The following is a 20,398-nucleotide window of genomic DNA, read 5'->3' on the forward strand; positions in this document are numbered from 1 at the left end:
GAACACCATCAGCGCCCTACAGAATAAGTCCAATTACAGAAAACCAATAAATAATATATCACTATATGAGATTTTAACATATATATCAATATTAAAGATCTGAAAATGGAATAAATATGTTTAGTCTAAATAGTAGGAATATCTTTAAAAGCTTGACTTCTTTAGTTTTGTTTGGCATAATTATTTTTTTAGCAACATTTAACCAACCATTTATCACCTAACAATAACCTTTCAACCATGATTTTTAACACTCAAACAACCCTCAAAATGTGCTACATCAAATCCCAAAACAGTTCACATGCACCAACCATTTATCAAACATTAAAACATATTTGAAATAGCATAATTTGAAACCAAACAGCAAGAATTATACAAAATTCGTAATAGCTAACAGCAAGTAATTTGAATACAGTAACAACATTTCAAACAGCACCAAACAGCAAGTGATTTAAATACAGTAACAGCATCTAAATAGCACAAAACAGAAAGTGATTTAAATACAGTAGCAGCATCCAAACAACACCAAACAGCAAGTGATTTAAATACAGTAACAGCATTCAAACAACAAGTGATTTAAATACAGTAATAGTATCCAAACAGCACAAAACAACACTAAACAGCAAGTGATTTAAATACAATAATAGCATCCAAACAACATCAAACAACAAGTGATTTATTGATGTGAAACAAATATGAAAACTTCATGGATTTCCATAAAAATAATCTTTCCAACAACTGAAAATGTTCTACATAACACCTTTCATTCATATTCACATTTTCACCAACTCAAACCAATCTTTCAAGAGAGTTTCTACTATTACTCTCATCCAAAAATAGAGAATACATCTAACCCCTCATACATATCATGAATCTTAGCCCATTATCCCTCCAATATATGAAATTTTCGTGCACAAAAATATCCATGAGAAAACCCCTATGTTTTACATGATTTTCATGGTTTTAGACAACTTAAAATTCCCCAACAACACACACCATAACATCCATACGAAATTTCAATGTTCAATATAGTTCATCTCATACTCCAAACCAACATATTTCAAACCTTCATCAAGTATAGAATATCTCCAAAAATCAATTCATCCATCCAAAATTTATCAACCATCCAAAATAGATCATTTTCGTATTTGATAAAAAGTGAGGTAAAACTCTCATGTTTCTCATCCAATTTCACAACCCAATCCATCAAAAACTTCATATACATGTATATCCACATGTTAGAACAAAAATTCATCATCAATCCAACATATATTAATCAATATTTTCATCATCAAGTTCATACAAATTCATAGCCCAAAGTGATAGTAACAACCCATTTGAATCAACTTTTTGAAGTCATACCATCCATTTAACCAAAATAAATTTTTCATACAACCCATCATATCCAAGATTCAAGCAACTGAAATCATACTCACATCCATGAAATTCTAGAATCAAAGTTTGAGTTAGTTCCTTTTACCTCTTGAAGACTAAAACACCTTAAACTCTTCTTCAAAGAGAGCAACTCCTCTCCTCCTTGCTAGACCAAGTTAGCCTCCACACTTAGTACACTTGGAATTTTCCTTCACCTCTCACCCAAAACTCCAAATCTGATTTGGAATTAAAAGAAGATGCTCCTAGACAACTAAGGACCCATGCACTTGGCACTTGGAAATAATAAATAACCAATGGACCATCCTAAACCCTTTTCCAGCCCCAAAGCATGGTAGGAATGTCTCCAAAGGGTTCCAAAATATTCTCCTCGTGCAGAACACAGCCTACCCACTCCAAAAAGTCGCAACTTGTAAAAATAAACTTAAAATTAACGCTGGATGCTAGCCCCTGGATAGCAAAACTGTCACGTTTTCCCCAGCTCGGTTAGACCCCTTCCCGAAGTCAAAAATATGCGTATGAGTAGTCAAATCAAAGATCTTTGAGTCTACTATCCAATGAAAAAATAATCAACTCAATTGAGAATTTGTACAAATGTTCATAAATAAAATAGTAAACCATGTCAAACCTGATAGCATTCCATTTTACATTACAACTTGAACTTTTACAACTTGGTAATTTCTTGAGGTTCTAGGGTCTTACATGAACTATAACTACGCTTGGAAGAGCGGCTCTGAGAAGATGACTGTAGGTGCGACGCGAATCCTCAAAGCTTCTTCCAGAGAGAAGACGCAGCGAAAATATGACAAAAACGAAGAAGAACAAGAAACAGAGGATTAAACTTGATAGAAACCCTAAAAGAAGAAGGAAACCTATTATGGACCAATTGATCGGTGTAAATCTAAATTGAATTGGTGGAAAAGGTTTCTAATGGTGAAAACAAGGTTTTAATCGGTGGAATCAAAGGGAAATGGTGAAAAGGAGAAGAAACCCCAACGGAGGGTTTAGATCTATGAATGATTCCGTGGAAAATGAAGGATAGAGGAAATAGAGATGATTTTGTGAGTGAAGAAGGCTTGTCGTGATGATGAACGGAGATGTCGAGAAATGCGAGTGAGAGGGATGAGACGAAGAGCGGAAGAAAGGAATGAGAGTGAGAGTGAACTTGAAATGAAATCTAGCAAGAGGGAAATGCGAAAAATTAAAGAGGAAGACATATTATAACTGATTTTTAAAACTCCGTTATAATACATCAATAATAGGTTTTGAACTTATTTACAAGTTTACCACCACATTTCATATTATAACTGATTTTTAAAACTACGTTATAATATGTCTTAAACTTATTTACAAGTTTGCCACCGCGTTTCATATTATAACTGATTTACAAAATTATGTTATAATATGTTATATTTTTATTACCATCTTGCCACCGGTCAACCTAGTATGACGAATAATTTTTATACGTCATAATATGTTCGTTATAGAAAGGTATTTTTCCACTAGTGTATGTAACTGTGACATGGCAAGGGAAGGAACTTCCCAACGTGAATTTCCACTAAATGTGGCTCCTTCCTTCTTTCTTCACTTGATTTTTGGATGAAAGCAAAGAGTTGTTCCAGCCAAGAAAAAATGCTTAATCTAGCAAGCTTTGGACGTGCAAAAGTGTGTTATGCATGGTTTCCAAACCAACCAATATTACTTCTTGAAATGAGCTCTAAATTGTGCCAATATGAGTGTTGAATCCTTGAGTGTTGGGAGGTCTTAGCACCGTCCAATGATCAATTCCAGCCACCACAAGTATCAAACAACAAGCAAACAATGCAAACAAATTAGAAGTCACTCAAACAGTAAGCACTAGACTGACATAGGGGAGTAAAAAAAAATACTGGGAACAACACAAAACGAATTTGAACAAAATAAAAACTATACGTGAAAATAGACATCTAGACGAAATTATGAAAAAAAATGGCATGGAAAACAGATAAGAATTGAACTCAAACGAAGACACACAAGTTAACACAACATTCACGCAGTACTGTGCGAAAATTTGAAGTGGCTGAAATGCATTGGGCTCAATTGTCATTTCTCATTTAGCCTTCAAATGTCCCAAAAAATTATCCAAAATTTTCCCGTAATTACTAATACAAATAACTAGCTCAGATAATTCAAATAAATTAAAATAAGAATTTCTGATCTAATTAAGCATAATTAAGAAAAATGGGAAAATACTGGACAATTAAGCAAAATTCCCTGATTAATTCTAGTACAATAAACTAAGTGAAGTGAAGAAAATAATTATTCATCACTCTCCTATCATTACTATAATGAAATGGCTAGAAATGAAATGAAATGATTGACTTATTCCACAAAAGATGGATATCCAATACTTTTCAAAATTAAGTGAATGAGGAGTTTACACATACAACTTTTGAGCATGCTATACAATACATCATGTGTTTTTAAATTAGAGTTTGTACAAAGCACAATATATTGGCTAATTCCATCATCATCATCATCATCATCATCATCATCTTGTATTTGTCCTTGTAATTCTTTAACATCAGCATCAGGGTCATGCAATCCTGATACACATTCAACTTCAATACTTGATTGGCATTGACATTTGGTCAACTTGATAGGCAATGTCTTCTTCAATGTCATTTGAGTCAATGTAACCCCTAGGCTTCATTTGTATTGCAACAGACCAACCACGTTTGTCGATACTACGAAATGGTAGATATGAGACATAATAAACTTGTCTAACATTACTTGCTAGAATGAATGGATTAAACAGTCGGTATCGTAAACTCATTTCCAATTCGATAATGTTAAACCTAGGATCCACTCTTGTACTACTTAAAGAAGGATTAAACCATTCACAATAAAAAAGAACTACTTTTTTTAGAGTACTACAAGTGTTGTACTCTAACATGTATATTTTCTGTATCATCCCATAGAAATCATTGTAATCACCCTTTGTGATGCTCTTGACATACACATCAGAATAATTATTTGTTTTCTTTACTTTGGACCATGCATATGTGTGAAATTTATACTCATTGACAAAGTACGTGTGCCACTATTTTACGCATCTCGTGGGCCAATTTGCCAAATCCCTTAAATCTTGAATTATTGGAGCTAATGGCTGGTTATAAACTTACAAGGATGCCACAATGAAAACTTACATGAATTGTAATAAAAAATCTTTATTAATCGTAGGAAACATATACATACTTGATATCTGAACCAATAAGGAAACTTTGAATGTATTCGGGCCGAAACACTTCCTTTTGGGATATGCTCAACCACAATAAACGAGCTATGAAATATGAACACAATAAGTTACTATAGAAATGTCAGAATTATTAAGTTAAGAAATGAGATTGGGACATACTCAAGGTAGGGTTTAACTTCAGTATAAATTATTAACATATGGACACACACAAAGTTAAATTCAGCATCAGTTAACCAATGAGTCAACTCTTTACCTGTCTGATGGCCTTCATAAGAAAATTTTACTTCCTTAAAACATATACATCCAAATACCACTCCACAACTTCTTCAAATCATCAATCAAAGGCTTCAAAGAAACATCAATTGATGCCTTTAGATTAGATGAACCTGGTATTAGACACGTTAAAAACATGTAAGGCTTTGTCATACACATCTTAAGTGGAAAATTGTATGGGGTAACAATCACCGACCAACATGAATATGATGATGTGAACGCTTGAATGTACGAAGTAAACCCATCCGCATATAGGCAAAGTCGCACGTTACGGGCATCACTAGAAAAGGATGGATGTTTACGATTGAAGTGCTTTCAAGCTTCACCATCAAAAGGATGATGCAACACTTCCTTGAGTTCTGTTACCATCATGTCATGTCATGTCATGTATTTTGCTATTTGCATTCAAGCGAACATTCTTTGTAATCTTGGAATGATCAACAAGTAGAACGTGGACTTGAATGGAATTAGGTTTTTTTTGCCTCCGACCTACATGCATTGTCTGAAATTGAGGCTGCCCACAAAACTTATATTCGACCAAGGATGCTCATTTTTGTCATTGTCGTTGTCATAGAAAACCATGCATCCATTGTCACAACAATAAATCTTTTTGGCTTCCAACTTTAGCTTTGAAACACATCTTTTGACTTCATAATAATTCTTCGGCAAAGAATTGTTTGGTGATGTCAAATCTAAAAAAAGTTTTGTAATGAAGTCCAAGACTTGATTTGGAACATTCCAATTATATTTACAAGCCATGAGTCTAATGCACAATAACAATTTTGACGTAGTTGACCCTTCAAATACAGGTTGATTTACCTTTGTCAATAAATAATAAAACCTCTGAGTCGTTTCATTTGGAGACTCTTCATCAAGACTATCATATGCTTCTTTTTCAACATGTCTACTAGGAACATGGTTGACAATCTCTTGCATATACATAAATTGATCTATCTCAGATGTACGTACAAAAGTATTCGAAGGTAGAATGTATTTCTTCACCATGAAATATACAAATCTTGTAATTTGGCAGGAAACCTTTTTGGTATAGGTGAACTTTGACCACATTATCTTTCAAAATTCATGTACATGCGTACTTCATGCATGAACATCGAATCCCTCCATCAAGAGCATAATATTTATATGTCAAACCGTCTGGACAAACTCTTCAACTCCTTGGACAAAAGTTCCATTCAAACCTCTCCTGCCACTATATAATGGTCATACATCCACCCACGGTGGTTGGGAACTTCAGCCATGTTTTGTGACAAGCCAAAACAAAAAAATGTTCAGTCACACAAAGATGAGTTAACATTCATCTACAAAATCAGTTCTACAACTCAAAATGAGTTGTCAAACTCCATTAGTTCTACAGTTACTTTCAAGGAAGTGGGAAATGGAAAGAGTGGAACCATGCAATGATCACCTTTTAACTTTGAACAATGTCCAAAAATAAGGTATGTCATAAATGTTTTAAGCATGGAAAAATGTATGGTTGAAAGACAAAGTGGTTGTTTGTTACTTTCAACACTTAGAAATGTGGTTTCTTGTCTCAAAGAAACATAATAGCCTACCTAAACATCTAAGAATGAGTTTAAGATGACTTAGTGTATTTTGATATGATTTTAAAACTTTATGTTTTCGTTATGTTTAATCATAGCTTAATCCCAATTTATGGTTCTTAATTTAGACAATGACAACTTAATTTGGAATCCAATAAGTGTTGAAACCTAGTAATTTCATTATGTACTGTCAAATCTAATTTACACATCAAAAATTGGACTAAAACAAAAAATCAAGAATAAACTCACATTCATCAAACAATCAAACATGAAAAACAAAGATAAATTTCTTCATACCTTGACCAATATTAGAGTTCTATCTAATTTCAAAAACACCCCAAATCTCCCCTTTACACTAAGATTTTTTGTTGTTTTCTCTCTTCTTCTCCCAAAAACGTCTATCTCTCCTCTTTCCTGTTTCCTCTCTTTGATTTAAAGTTTCTAAGGTTTCTAAAACACACACCCTCTCTCTATATCTTAATATTTATAAATCAACCCAACTTTATCTATAATATTTTCTCACTTATAATAATATATTTTATTCTAATTTATTATAATAAGTCTATAATAATATATTATTATTATTATCTAATAATAATATCTAATTACATTCAATAAATCTTAAGATATCTTTTAATTAACAATATCTTTTAAAATGTCTAACAATACCTACTCTATTAATAATACCTCTTTTAATCTTTAAACTCATCAAGATTATATCTCCTATTTTCATTTAACTAATTTTTAAAATACATTAACACAATAACACTAATGTGGTCTAGTTTGGAAAATCATGTTTATGAAGGTCCAATTAGATTAATAAACTTAACAATTGGTCTAGGAAAAACAATTCGTGCAAACGCAGAAAGATAAGGAGAGAACATAGAATTAGTGACAGAAATTCTTTTCATAATTTTTTTTATAGCGTATGCATTTTAGGAATCCTGAAAAGTATGAATATATACTTCAATTTGAAATATATATATATATATATATTATCAATATTTATTAATAAAACTTATAATCTATAAAATCGTAATAGTTTATAATTATTTATTTTAACAATATTTAATACATATAATTTTAATTTAGATTAACATAATAATTATATATATATATATATATATTATGTTTTAAAAGTTTTTAAAAATAAACATATATATACCATATAGGTGTCGTATTCAATCATTTTTTATAATAATAATTATATAAAACTTATACATAGAATAACATGTATTTGATTATAAATAAGTTTTCAAATAAAATTATTACTTAGAAAAATATAATTCATTCATAAACTAAGTAAGGATATATAGTGTATAAAACAATAAATATAAAGAAATAAATATATAACTTATAAAGAAAAGTATATAAAAACTCATATAATATGGAGATATTCAACGTTACGGGTGTTGGCTTTTTCCTGAGACTTGTCCCTAAGACGAAGATAGATTGTTGGAGTATTGCACGAGGTGGTTCCATCGTTTTAAGTTTGATGATAAAGACATGAAGACATAATCATTTATTTTCTGTACTAAATGACCGTCTCGTAAGGTATTAACTAAGTGGCTTAAGTGCTTGAATCAACTGACCGTTCTGCCAGACTCCAGCGATAATGAATGATCATGAACATTTACCATCTTCTAACTCAATAAGAAGGAAATCTTAAAGGAAATTTGGAGGTTTTTGCCAATGTTTCTTGGATTTCTCGTTTTTAATTTCGGGAATGAAAAGAAACTGAAATAATCGCATACACAAAACTATACAAGACAGGGATGAAGAAATTCAAAGATATCTCTTCAAAATATAATTCACAACAATCACTGGACGAGATCCAAACCATAAGCATGTACAAATACCCTAAGCACAGAAACTTAGCTACACAATGTACAGTTACATTACAATCAAATGATATAATTTAAAATAAAAACAAGTTACAATATTTGTTATTTAAATATACCTTCCTCTCCACACCATGGCAGACCTTTAAGAACATCTCTCAAAGCATAATAATGGGTATCACATCTGTGGTCTGTAATAAAATTTCCTGAAAAGAATATTTTCTGGAAATGCTCACCAGGTTCCCTCTTGTAAAGGGTAAAAAAATCCTTTCCGACGTCCTTTTTGGATCCCAAATTCCTTTTAATATAGTAAACAGTCCCAGGTATAAATAACTCCTCGATTACTGGAGGTTTAGCTTCCGCATCTTTCGTGGCAACTGAATTCTCCTTTGCAGCTTTAGAGGGCTTGGGAGTTTCTGTAGCAACTGTTTACACACACCAAAACATCTGATGATAAACGTGTCACAAAATAAATGCATTTAAAGAACACAAATAAGCATTAAACATCAACAACCGAACATTTAGTTAAGAATTCCTTCATTTTTTGTGTGTATATAAAATACAATGTCTATATTATCAAATAGTTGTTCTATGTTTTCTTTTGGGTTCAAATAAGCCAAAAGGATGTCTAAGCATTCAAAAATTTCTTTCACTTCTTAAATACTGGATGCACCATAAATTTATCTTGGCCACAAGAAAGAAGTCTGATTGACTCTTGAACATAATGAATGCCAACTCCTCACAAGTAGGAAGGGATTGAAATGAAATTCTGCCCCTATACAGGGCTTAAAAGGTGTGGTGTAAGAAAAGTATTCCCCAACAAGACATGGGAAAGAAGAAACATGGGAAAGAATAAATGGCATCACTGTACAAGAGGAATCTAGGTTCCCTCTAGAGACAATTTGATAGGATATAATGTGTGCATGATAGAAGGAAACAGATTAGGAAGTAGTTGTTAGTTAGGTTGTTAGGGTGAGTGAGGTTTCCTTTATATAGTTGGGGGTCCTGAAAAGCAGGGGACTTGGGATTAATTTTGTAGATTGAGCTTTGGCTCTTTGTGAAGGGGAAACCCTTGGAGGAGAGAGTGCTCATCTATATTTCGTGTTCTTTTCAGTCTTTCCAATAAAAAAGACTATTCTTCTTTCTCTTTTCAATTCTGGATTCCTAACACAATTAAGATTTGAACCAGTAAAGCAAAAAGGCTTACCAGCTAAACTTTTATTTGTCCTAAAATTTGCATAATCAGCAAGTTTTTGAGCCACATCTTGCACTGAAGACACAACCTGCTTTGCATTTGTAACCAAATCCGTGACGCCTTTCCAATCTTCTTTATCAATTACACTCATCCTGAAGAAAAATAATCATATCCTTGATCAAACCCTTTGTTTTTTAACTACCATATAAATATTAAGCTTTGGAAGCAATTGATACCTACTAGATTTTAGATAATAAAGCTCTACAGTGTAGCAGAAATTTTGTTAGAATGATCAGTCACCATATACGCATGTTCACCCTCAAAATAATGAGTTTCCCATCTCTTTTAATAAAAAAAAAATTGCGATACAACAAAAGAATAACTACTGCAGAGCTGCAGTTGCCTGCTTTCAACAAGTCCTGTCAATGGACAATAGAAGGGGAGGGGCTGCTTACTTCAAGATTATAAATTAAATGTCACTCACCAATCGGTTTGAACAATTTCATTTCTGAACCTTGTTAGGGAAGCTATACTCAATCTTGGTATAATATCATCCTGTACACTTCGAAAAACAATGCCATAAGAAAATACAATAGATCAATACATACAAAACTTGGGAAAAGAATATTACTCATCTCAGGAAAACCACAAATATAATTACTTTCTTCCAGATCAAATATTGTTAAGCACACACTGACAAATCTTATCACATACCTGCATTACAACTGTCGACACATAGCCAGAGCAGTTTTCAGCAAGTTCTTTGGAGACACATGGTGAAGTTCCATAGCCAACCGCAGATACAATGTCAGGGCTAAAACCCAGCTCCTTTGGTGATTTTCTGTGGATCATTATTGCCAACAAAGAAGCTATAGCCCCTCCTAGAGAATGACCCACGAGTCTTAACTTAAATCCCTATTAAAGAGTTCCCCACATCTCATGCCATGAATGAGAAAAACACAAACAAAGAAATGAAAAACAAAATAGATGAAGTAAGATCATGCCCACCTCATGTTTCTCCAAGCATTTTCTTATGATTTCAATCTCATGATGGAGAAACCAACGTGCAGATTCAGCAATTCCAAAGTGGGTTGAATAGCCTTCAAAGGTGACTTCACCATCACTTGAGGAAAGTATATCAGTGATAAGGTCATAAAAAGTATGTGTTCCCCTTATGCCTAAAATTACAAGCTTTTTACGCATATCAATTCCAATATAATATGCAGGCCTCATTACACTGGAGTTCTTAACAAATTTCTTGACATTACTTTCTCTTAGCATGCTGTTCCTTGAAAGAACAACAGGACTATCCTTATAAGCACCTTTAGCCAACTCAATATGATATATGAGATCTTGAACCTGAAATCCAGTAAGATATATTGATAAGACTGGAAGATAAAAACTTGTAATAATATGGTAACACTAACACTGAAAGATCGCAATATCATATGAACATATAAATATAATATATGCCTTCTGCAACTAAAATGCAGTTTCAGAAGTTACAATTGATTCTGACAATATCTGAATGCCTTTGATATCTTCAAATGGATGAGTAGAAGCTTGACGAAGATATATCAGATACAAGCCAATTGTAAGGTCACTCAAGCTCCAATCCTGGATTCCAAGCTTGCTCCTTTTGATGCATGCAATTATTTCTGTAAGGGATCGATGACTTGGTGGGGGTTTCTTTCCAATTTCGTATCCTGCATAACATGGAAAATTAAGTCAGTCTTGTTTTATTGTAAAGCAAACTGGGACATTATATGATCAAGTAGTATTTATGTAACACAGGAAAAACATATGTTATTGATATAAATAAATTTTGGCATGTTGTGTTAATGAGTCATGGGGGCAAGCCTTAGAACAATGGTAATGCTGTTTTCTTGTGACCTCACAAGTTCAAATCTTAGAAATAGTCTCTCTCCACTTGCAAGGGTAAAGCCGTGTACATCTACCACCCTAGACCCCACCAAGAAAGGTCTTCAAGCCTCATGCACCAGGTCATCTTTCTATAATGTAACTGAGTCATACATGGCTCGACTTCTTTATAAGAGATTATTTTAAAGGAAAGTACTCACCATTTTACAGTCACACTAACTGTCTAAATTTGCCAAATGAAAAAAGTTATGGCAATATGACTTAACACTTAACAGACCTGTTGGCAGAGCCCACCTACAAAATTGCAGAGCTGGTTCAAGTGTCTTGGAGAGCCAAGCCAACTCTAACTTCCATTTACTATCAGAGGTATCTTCATCATCAGAGCTATATTTGCTAATCCCATAATTTCCATCCGCCTTCTTAACTGTAGATTTGGAAGAAATCTGTTGCTTTTCTTGCTCTTCTTTTAGCTTATCTTCTACTTTGTCTGCTCTGGACCTTTGTAATTGAAGCCGTATAAAAGCACTATGCATATTGTTCCAATGTGGTTTTTCACGGTTGAGAAAATGTTTTGTAGAATCTGCACACTCAATTGCAAGTAATAGATATATGGCTATAAGATATTGGATAAAATTTTCTAGCATGAAAATTGTATTTAACAAAAAATAATGAAACTTAAATACTAGTCAATAGAAACTTGGGACACATTCTGATAACATGTTAGGTGAAATCAGATCTTCATGAACAATTACGAACTATTCTTTTGCATAAGTGACATATACTCTACAACTAAACAAATGTCCTACTGTCCTCTAGATACCGCTCACTTGATAAAGCTATATGAGTCCATGGCACGTGCAATAAGTGTGTGGGTTCAGACCATACAATGCACCCACCCAGCATCCTTCCTGCTGGCTTCCCCAAGTTCCACATCAGTGGTAAGCCCTCACTCATGTACAATTTTTAAAAAATAAAATATAAAGCAGGTCTTCCCATGATGCCCGATGATATGATAATTAGCAAATGGAGGCAAACTGTGTTACGTAAATTATAGGTTCAAGTATTTGTATCGGACATGTGAGTGTCAACAAAACAATTTCCTAAAAATTTAAGATAAAGGTACATAAACTTCATTAAAATAAAACATTAAGTGATAGTCACGTATGTAAAATATACTAAATAATTTGTAATAATTCCTAATTCACAATTTAAGATCAAGAAATTATTGTACTGTCATTTAGTATTTAGCAGCTTAATTAGGGTGAGTGTTTGTAAACTTCGCATTCAAGAATTAATTTGGGTTAAAATTGGGTTTGCAACAAAATTAATTTGGGTTAAAATTGGGTTTGAAACATTATAGCATGTTTATAAGAACATTAACATATTTGCTTTTAAACAACGAAACACAATCTTTTCAGACAAAATCACATGGCATTATTTAATAGTAATAGTGAATGTTGTAGGAAACATATATTAAGTAAATTAAATCACATTAACAATCCATAGATTTCCTCTAAAATATAACACCGTACGTCTCTTTTTCCTGTCCCTACATTAACTATCGTAATTGTCTGAAGAACATTTCATCAAAAATATTTACATATCACACTAATCTCAGCACCCCTTATACATTTTGCTAGTCCTCTTAAGAAACATTCCATTGTGTACTTTATAGGGAAGTATTCCTCGGAACCATTAAAAATCAAGGGATTATTGTGTAATCAATCTGAAAAAAAATCAAGGGGCACTGTAATTTATTCTATCATACAACAAGATAGAACTTAGGAAATGTAGACATGCAAAAATAATAAACGATGTTTTCAATCCCTTAAAACGATCTCCCTCACAATTTCTAATCCACTATCTAAAACCAATGTCGCTCCATATAAGAAGCTTCTCTTCTACCAAACGACGATTCATTATTTTAATTTCCATATATTGTGGCAGAGTAAAAACGTTGTTACCGAGGTTGCAGTGTACCAAATGCAGCATTAGATTGAATCAATGAGAATTAAAAGGAGGAGAACTTACAGATATTACGGAGCAATTGCCTCAAGTATTGGGTATTCATTTGGAAGAGGAATAACGAATTTGATAGAACGAAGGGAAAAAGAAAACAAAGAGAAACTCTTAGACGTAAAAAGGTGGAACCGCAATGCGGCGTCGTACAAGCGAGGAACCGCTTCAGGAATACTCTACAAATTTCACACCCGCCTTTCCAAAGAAACAATAAATCTTTTTATTTTGAAATTTCTCAAAATTAGAAATTACATTAACTAAACAAATAAATATTACGTAATCTTCTATATTTATAATACGACGAATTAATTAATTTTGGGTCAAGAATATTTGGTCCTTAAATTTTATTTTCTTCCGAAACAATTTACCCTATTAATTTGAAAATATTTCACTTTTTATTTACTCAAAGCGTCTATGCTAAATATTTAACTCTAGTTATAATTTGTACTTTAAAGACTAAATGTAGAGTATTTTAAATAAACAAATAAAATAGAAATATTAAGAGAAACTATGAAAAATAATAACGAAAAAGATGTCTTACCCATAGTTTTTAATTTCACTGTATATGCGCCGTATTATAGACATAATCAAACATTAGGTTTTTACACATAATATATGCGCCTTATTTTACATAAAATCTATATTCATAAAAAAAACATATTTTAAACACAGATATTTAATAATTTTTATTTTTAATTTAAAATAAAAAATAAAAAATTATTCAAATATGGTTAATCTTAAAACTTAAAATTCATAATATATAAAAATATTTTTTCAACTAAAATTTAATACATTTTAAAAAATTATCTTAAAACTTAAAATTCATAATATATAAATATATTCTTCTAGACTACTTCAAGAATGTTATCCGACAAATTTAAAAATAAAAACAAAGTATATAAATTTAAAAATCTCATAAATACATAATAAAAAAAATAACATTAATTTTTTTTAAAATATCTAAATACTCTTTATGATGTTCTTAATAATTGTTTATATATATATATATATATATATATATATGGTTAAATATGTTTTTAGTCTCTAAACTATCAAGCGAATTTGATTTTAGTCTCTCTTTCAAAGTAAGGTACATTTTTAGTTCTTCTCCTTAAGGAAATCTTAATTTTTTGTTCTCCAAAACTAACCGTGTTAAAAACCAGCTGACATGGCTAACGTTTGACCACGTGTGTTCACAGCTTTCCTTCCTAACTCTTGGCACGTGTGATTGCATGTTTGATGAAGAAGGTAATTATTTAGCTTTGGTTTATCTAATAAACCAATCAAACTTAAAGCAAACTTTGAAGATTATGGGAGCAGATTGACGGCGCTTGGCGATTTGGCCGACGAGTCTATCGCCCTTTTTGGTTAAGCGACTACGGAGGGGATGTTTCATTAGCCCTCGACTTTGACGATGATGGTGGGCTTCCTAGTAGATTGCTTCACAATTCGAATTCGCGATTCTGGTTTGCTTATGGGAGCAGATTGACGGCGACGTGAACTAGTTTCACCTAGTGTCGCGGTCGTTGTTCTGGCTTTTGCTTCATAGGGTTTGAGACGCGAGGATGGAGGCGAAGGAGAAAAACTCACGGTGCTCTAGTGATAGCGAAGCCTGATGGTGCGACGAAGGTTGATGGACGAACCTGATTTGGGGGTTTCTCTGCTTCGAAGATGAATTTGTTTTTAGTCCCTAAATATATATATACTGGATAATTCTAAGAGCAACTTGTAAATGAGCTTCTTTTGGTTGATGCATAAACTAAATTACCAAACTCACAGCAAAAACAATATCAAGTCTAGTGTGAGATAAATAAATAAGTCTTCCTACAAGTCTTTGGTACATTTCTTTATGTACACACCATTCTTTTCATTCCCAACTTTACATTTGGATCAACTCGCATGCTCACTAGTTTGCATGCCATTTTACTTGTTTCTTTCATCAAATTAGTAATATAATTTTGTTTGGATATAAAAATTCCCTTCTTAGAGTGAGCAACTCTAATTCTTAGAAAAAAAAATAATTTTTCCAAAGTTTTAATTTCAAGTTCTCTAGCCAAACATTGACTCAAACTTTATTGTTTATGCTTATCATTTCCAAGCACAATAGTTCATTTACATATAATGATAAAGTGGTCACTCCACTTGAATCAGAATGTTTAATATATAAAGTATAATCTCTTGACACATTTGATATTTAAGTCTCATTTTAACTTCCCAAATAATGCTCCAGGTGATTGTTTTTAACCCATGTTATGCCTTCCACAATTTGCACATTGTGTTTGCCACAATTTGTGATGTATATCGAGATGGTACCTCCACATATATTTCTTCTTCAATATCTCCGTGTAGAAATGCATTTTTCACATCAAATTAATACTATTAAACAATAGTAACTTCAATTGTTAAGATAGTAGCCAACAAAATAGAAATGGTAAAGTCAATTTTAATTAAGTCATTTTCTAACGAACACAAAATTGATTCCTAACAAATTGGTTCTTGTGACAACTATTAAAAGGGGTTAGTCAAATAAAAGTAATAAAAGAAGATTAAGATAAACAAATTAAATAAAAGATTAGATAATAAAATAATAAAATAAATAAAGAAATAAATATGGAAAAATATAAAAAGAGATAAATACACTAATAAAGAAAAAAGTTTTATTCCACAATCTTTTTAAAATAGGATTCATCATTTGTTATTTAAGAATCATCGTTCAATTAATTATTGTTTTAGATTTTCAAATTAATCAATATAAATTCTCAATTAATTTGTTGATCTTCTCACTATTAACCAAAATATATTGTCAATTAAAAAGAAAAACTTTGTAGATTAATCCTAGTAAATTTAATCAAAATACATTCTGAATTAAATATTACTATGCTTAATCATATTATTTTAACTCTTGTATCAAGTATAAAGTTAATTAGCAAAAGTATATTATTGATTAATTTGTGTTAAAGTTTTTACCCTTAATCAAAGTATATTATCAATTATTGACAAAAACTCATTCAATCATATGAAAATTTCTATATTTAGTTAAAGTATATTCTAAATTAAAATTTAAATCCCTTGGACTCATATGATTATTATGTATATTTGACATTGTACTAACTTGCTACAATGTAAAAATCATTACTTTATTTGATTAAAAGACAATAAACATGTATTCATCTAACCCCAAAATCCAGTTAAGAAATTATCCCAGAATCAACCCTAAAGGCTTAACACTCCATGGAATGTAGAAATAACATAAAAACAGAGAGGGTGGAGAACGTGAAAGATGGTGGAGAGTGCAAAATTAGGTTCCTTAAGTGGTTCCTAAGCTCCTCCTAAGGTGTTTCCTTAGGTTTCTTTGTATAGAAATTGGACTAGGCTTTGTTTTTGGTCTTTTGTTGTTGTAATCTTCTTTCTTATACTGTAATCTCCTCCAATTATCTTTTAAATAATCCAATATCTTCAAGATATATTTGATTGTTGCAAAGGTCTAAAAATGTTTAAGAACATCTTGCAAGATTCAAAAAGATTTAGCAAATATTATCTTTTGATATTTTCTAATATAGTTAAATAAGATAATTATTTAAAAATATCAACTAAAATATCTGAAGATATATTTTTTCCAAATTATCTTTTATCATAAACATCTATAAATTACCAAAGCCCTTTTTGTAGAAAAAGTAGAGAAAACCTTAAAGTCCAATTTTTGTTGTTTGTTCATGCTTCTTGGCTTAGCTAAATTTCTTTACTTTTCATGTTTTTCTTGTCTTCTTTTTGCAATGTTTGGCTTGCATTAAGTATTTACTATTCTTGGATTTTTCTTTAAGATGTCATGAAACTTTAATAAATTTATTTCTACACCTTCATGAGTTCAACTTAACTGCACTAACATTCCTCAAAATATTCAAAGAACATTTATGCAACTAAAAACTTATTTTTAACATGTTTTTATACCTCATGCTCAATAAACCCAATTATAACAAATCCTAATTAAAAAATTATTTTAAAACACAAAAACGAATTAAGAACCCAAAATTAAAAGCTAAATCATGCACTCATCATACCTCCCCTATATATTTCTTCTTCAATATCTCCACGTAGAAATGCATTTTTCACATTAAAATGCAACAAATTCTAATCATTGTTTGCTACCAAAGATAAAATTATGTTAACTATAACATTCCAGATTATATAGAAGCATATAATATAGCAAGTCCACATTCTTAATAAAAGAGAACAGTTAGAGTAGACTGTAATAAAGTTAATAAGCTTACAGTCATCCCAAAATGAGTCAGAATTTAAAACTTAAACATAGTAGAGTAATTCCAATACAAGGAATAACTAAGAGAGTCCTAAGGAGACTAAGTTGTAGCACCATCTTCCTCCAAAGTTTGTTCCAGAGGCACCTCATTCGCCTCTGCTCACATCCAAATGGATGATCATTGCAAAAGAAAACATACCCAAGCAAACACAAACACACAAGCAAGGGTGAGCTAGATATAAAAATCATGTTATAGCAGTCATAGGTAACATGCAAGTAAAGACAGATATATTACACTACACACCCATAACTTGTTGCACTTAAACTTGACTCGTCCGGACTTAGAATGATTGTCGAGCCATGGCGGGTTATGCACTCGTGGTGGCCTCTACTACTTTGCAAAGCCATTGCCAATGGGTTTCACCCTACCACACTCACGAGGTTAGTCCGTTATCACTCACCTTGGGCCATACTGGAAGCACCCAAGACTAGGACCTCCTGCTACTCCTCACCACATGGATCAATCCTCTCTACTTGAGAATGAAAGACCATTAGAGCATTAGGAAACCCCCAAGACTGAGCTACCATGCAAATCATTCTAAACATTAAGGGCACCACCATGAATCTACTCCTTGAAGATCATGGAATTACATCCAACATTATAGGGCACCACCATGTGACCCCCTTTGAGATCAATGAATTACGTCCAACACTATAGGGCACCACCATGTGACCTCCCTTTGAGATCCATGGAATTACGTCCATCAACCATACTAGTACAACCATATGCTTTCAGTCACCAAACATGTTTCACATACTCACATACTTCTAATATAATCATATTATCACATCATACTATGCATTGCAAGCACCCCACACACTTGGTTCAACCGAAAAGAGAGCAAAAGAGAAGAATGGACTCAAAGGATTCACACATCGCACCCTATTCGCAAGGCGAGACAAGAGGATCTCGCACACCGCATCCCTTAATTCGAATAGCGAATTAACTCGCAACATGCATCAGACTTCAAACCTCTCGCATAGCGCACCCAGGTCGCTATGCGAGAGCCCAGACAAAGACCAACCCCCCTAAAGCTCTCGTTATGCGCCCCACTCGCCTTTCGAATTAAATGGGCAATGGTCCCAAACCATCACCAGTCGCATAGCGACAGGATTCGCCAGGCGAATCCACAAACAGAGAGCAAGACCCTCTGGTCATTCGCACAACGCACTAGCTCACACAGCGAATGACTCAGATAGTGAGCACTCTCTACAGGGTCTCGCTATGCAAGACAGCTTGCATAACGAGTCTACATAATCCGTAGAACGCAAATTCTACAGAATTATGCAACTCACACACACTTTACCAATTATAGGCTCTTTTATCAACTTCTAACACCCCTAGTTCCTGTATTACACCTAATTAGACTTGTCTAGATGATTATAAACGTTCCTAATACAGTTCTAAAGTGATTTAGACTCCAATTCTACTCTAGAACACCAAAATCAACAACTTAGGGACCCAAATCAAATTCTACTACTTGTAACTCGTTTTAGACCATTTTGAGATTCCTACCAAGTCACAATTAACCTGTCTGAGCTACCCAAACTGCCCAATTGCAGTCAGGACCTTCAACACCCAAAATCACCACCTCACTTCCTCTTAAAGTGACCTAAAACTCTACTAGAACACTAAGCTTTCTCCTTTATCTATATTACTACCAATTCTCACCCTAAAGCACTCCCAACATGATTAATTACAGCATTTAAAGAAACCAACACAGTTCACAGTCATCACATTCCAGTTTCACAGCCATACATTCCATCACATACAACTAATCTTTCCACATTAAAACGCAATGCCAACAACACAGCAGTACAATACTCAACATACATACATCTCATGAAAGTATTTTAAAACGCATCTTAGCTCCCCTTACCTTGAAGTTGAGCAGTACAGTCCTCTAGAATGCTCTAACCGTGCCCTTCACAGCGAGAACCCGAACAATGCCCTACAACCACCGAAATGGTGATGGAAACAACTCTTGGAGCTTGGACCGAGTGGAAAAACGGGAGGAAAATAAAAGCACAAGTCACATGCAACTACAGAGAATGCATGTGCTAGTTCAAGGACAGAGAAGAGCTTGCATGAAGGGGCTTACCGGCTTAGAATCCGAAACTGATCGGATGGTTCCGAAGCTCTTACGCTGCGGATGTTTTGGCGTCACCTAAACGAAAATCCAATGGTTCAGTGAAGAGGGATGGAAGAGAGAAGGCAGAGATATGGTAGAGAGAAGGCAGAGAGAAATGGAGAACTGAGTTCTTAGAGAGAGAGTGGTGTGCTGGAATTAATGGACCAGGAAATGTGAAAAGCCCTTTTGTTTCAAGTCTGGTCCTATTAACTTAAGGCACCCCATTGGGCTCTATTTTCAGGCCCTCACACTAACTATGTTCATTTTTACAATTGGGGCAAAAGTCTCCAAATAATCCACTTTAAATGTTTAAGTGAATCCTTTTGTCACCAACCTAGTTTTGTACCTCTCCGTGGTTCCATCAATCTTGTATTTGATTGTATAAACTCACTTCCACCCAATAAGATTTTTTTCAAATGTTAGAGAGACTAGCTTCCAAGTATTATTCTTCTTCAATGTCTTCACTTCCAAATCCATAGCTTGTATCCATTTTCTTTTGTCAATTAATGTCTCAAATACAGAAGAAGGTATAATTATAGTATTTAGACTTATG

General features: G+C 33.0%; 1 protein-coding gene across 2 annotated transcripts; it reads right to left on the reverse strand.

Moving 5' to 3' along the window:
- Positions 1-8,238: 8,238 nt before the first annotated feature.
- Positions 8,239-13,584, reverse strand: LOC108324206 (uncharacterized). Of its 2 annotated transcripts, none has more exons than XM_017557069.2 (8): positions 13,411-13,584; positions 11,657-11,959; positions 11,005-11,204; positions 10,507-10,857; positions 10,213-10,413; positions 9,983-10,053; positions 9,511-9,650; positions 8,239-8,728 (listed from the first exon to the last, which is right to left on the reverse strand). In XM_017557069.2, the coding sequence occupies exons 1-8, from the start codon at positions 13,448-13,450 to the stop codon at positions 8,409-8,411; spliced, it is 1,626 nt and encodes a 541-aa protein (XP_017412558.1). In that variant the 5' UTR covers positions 13,451-13,584; the 3' UTR covers positions 8,239-8,408. The 2 variants fall into 2 exon arrangements, with proteins under 2 accessions (XP_017412558.1, XP_017412559.1); XM_017557070.2 differs by having other exon boundaries at positions 11,657-11,966; positions 13,411-13,545.
- Positions 13,585-20,398: the final 6,814 nt, after the last annotated feature.

This window comes from Vigna angularis, chromosome 3 (genome assembly GCF_016808095.1).
Source record: "Vigna angularis cultivar LongXiaoDou No.4 chromosome 3, ASM1680809v1, whole genome shotgun sequence".
NCBI lineage: Eukaryota > Viridiplantae > Streptophyta > Magnoliopsida > Fabales > Fabaceae > Vigna > Vigna angularis.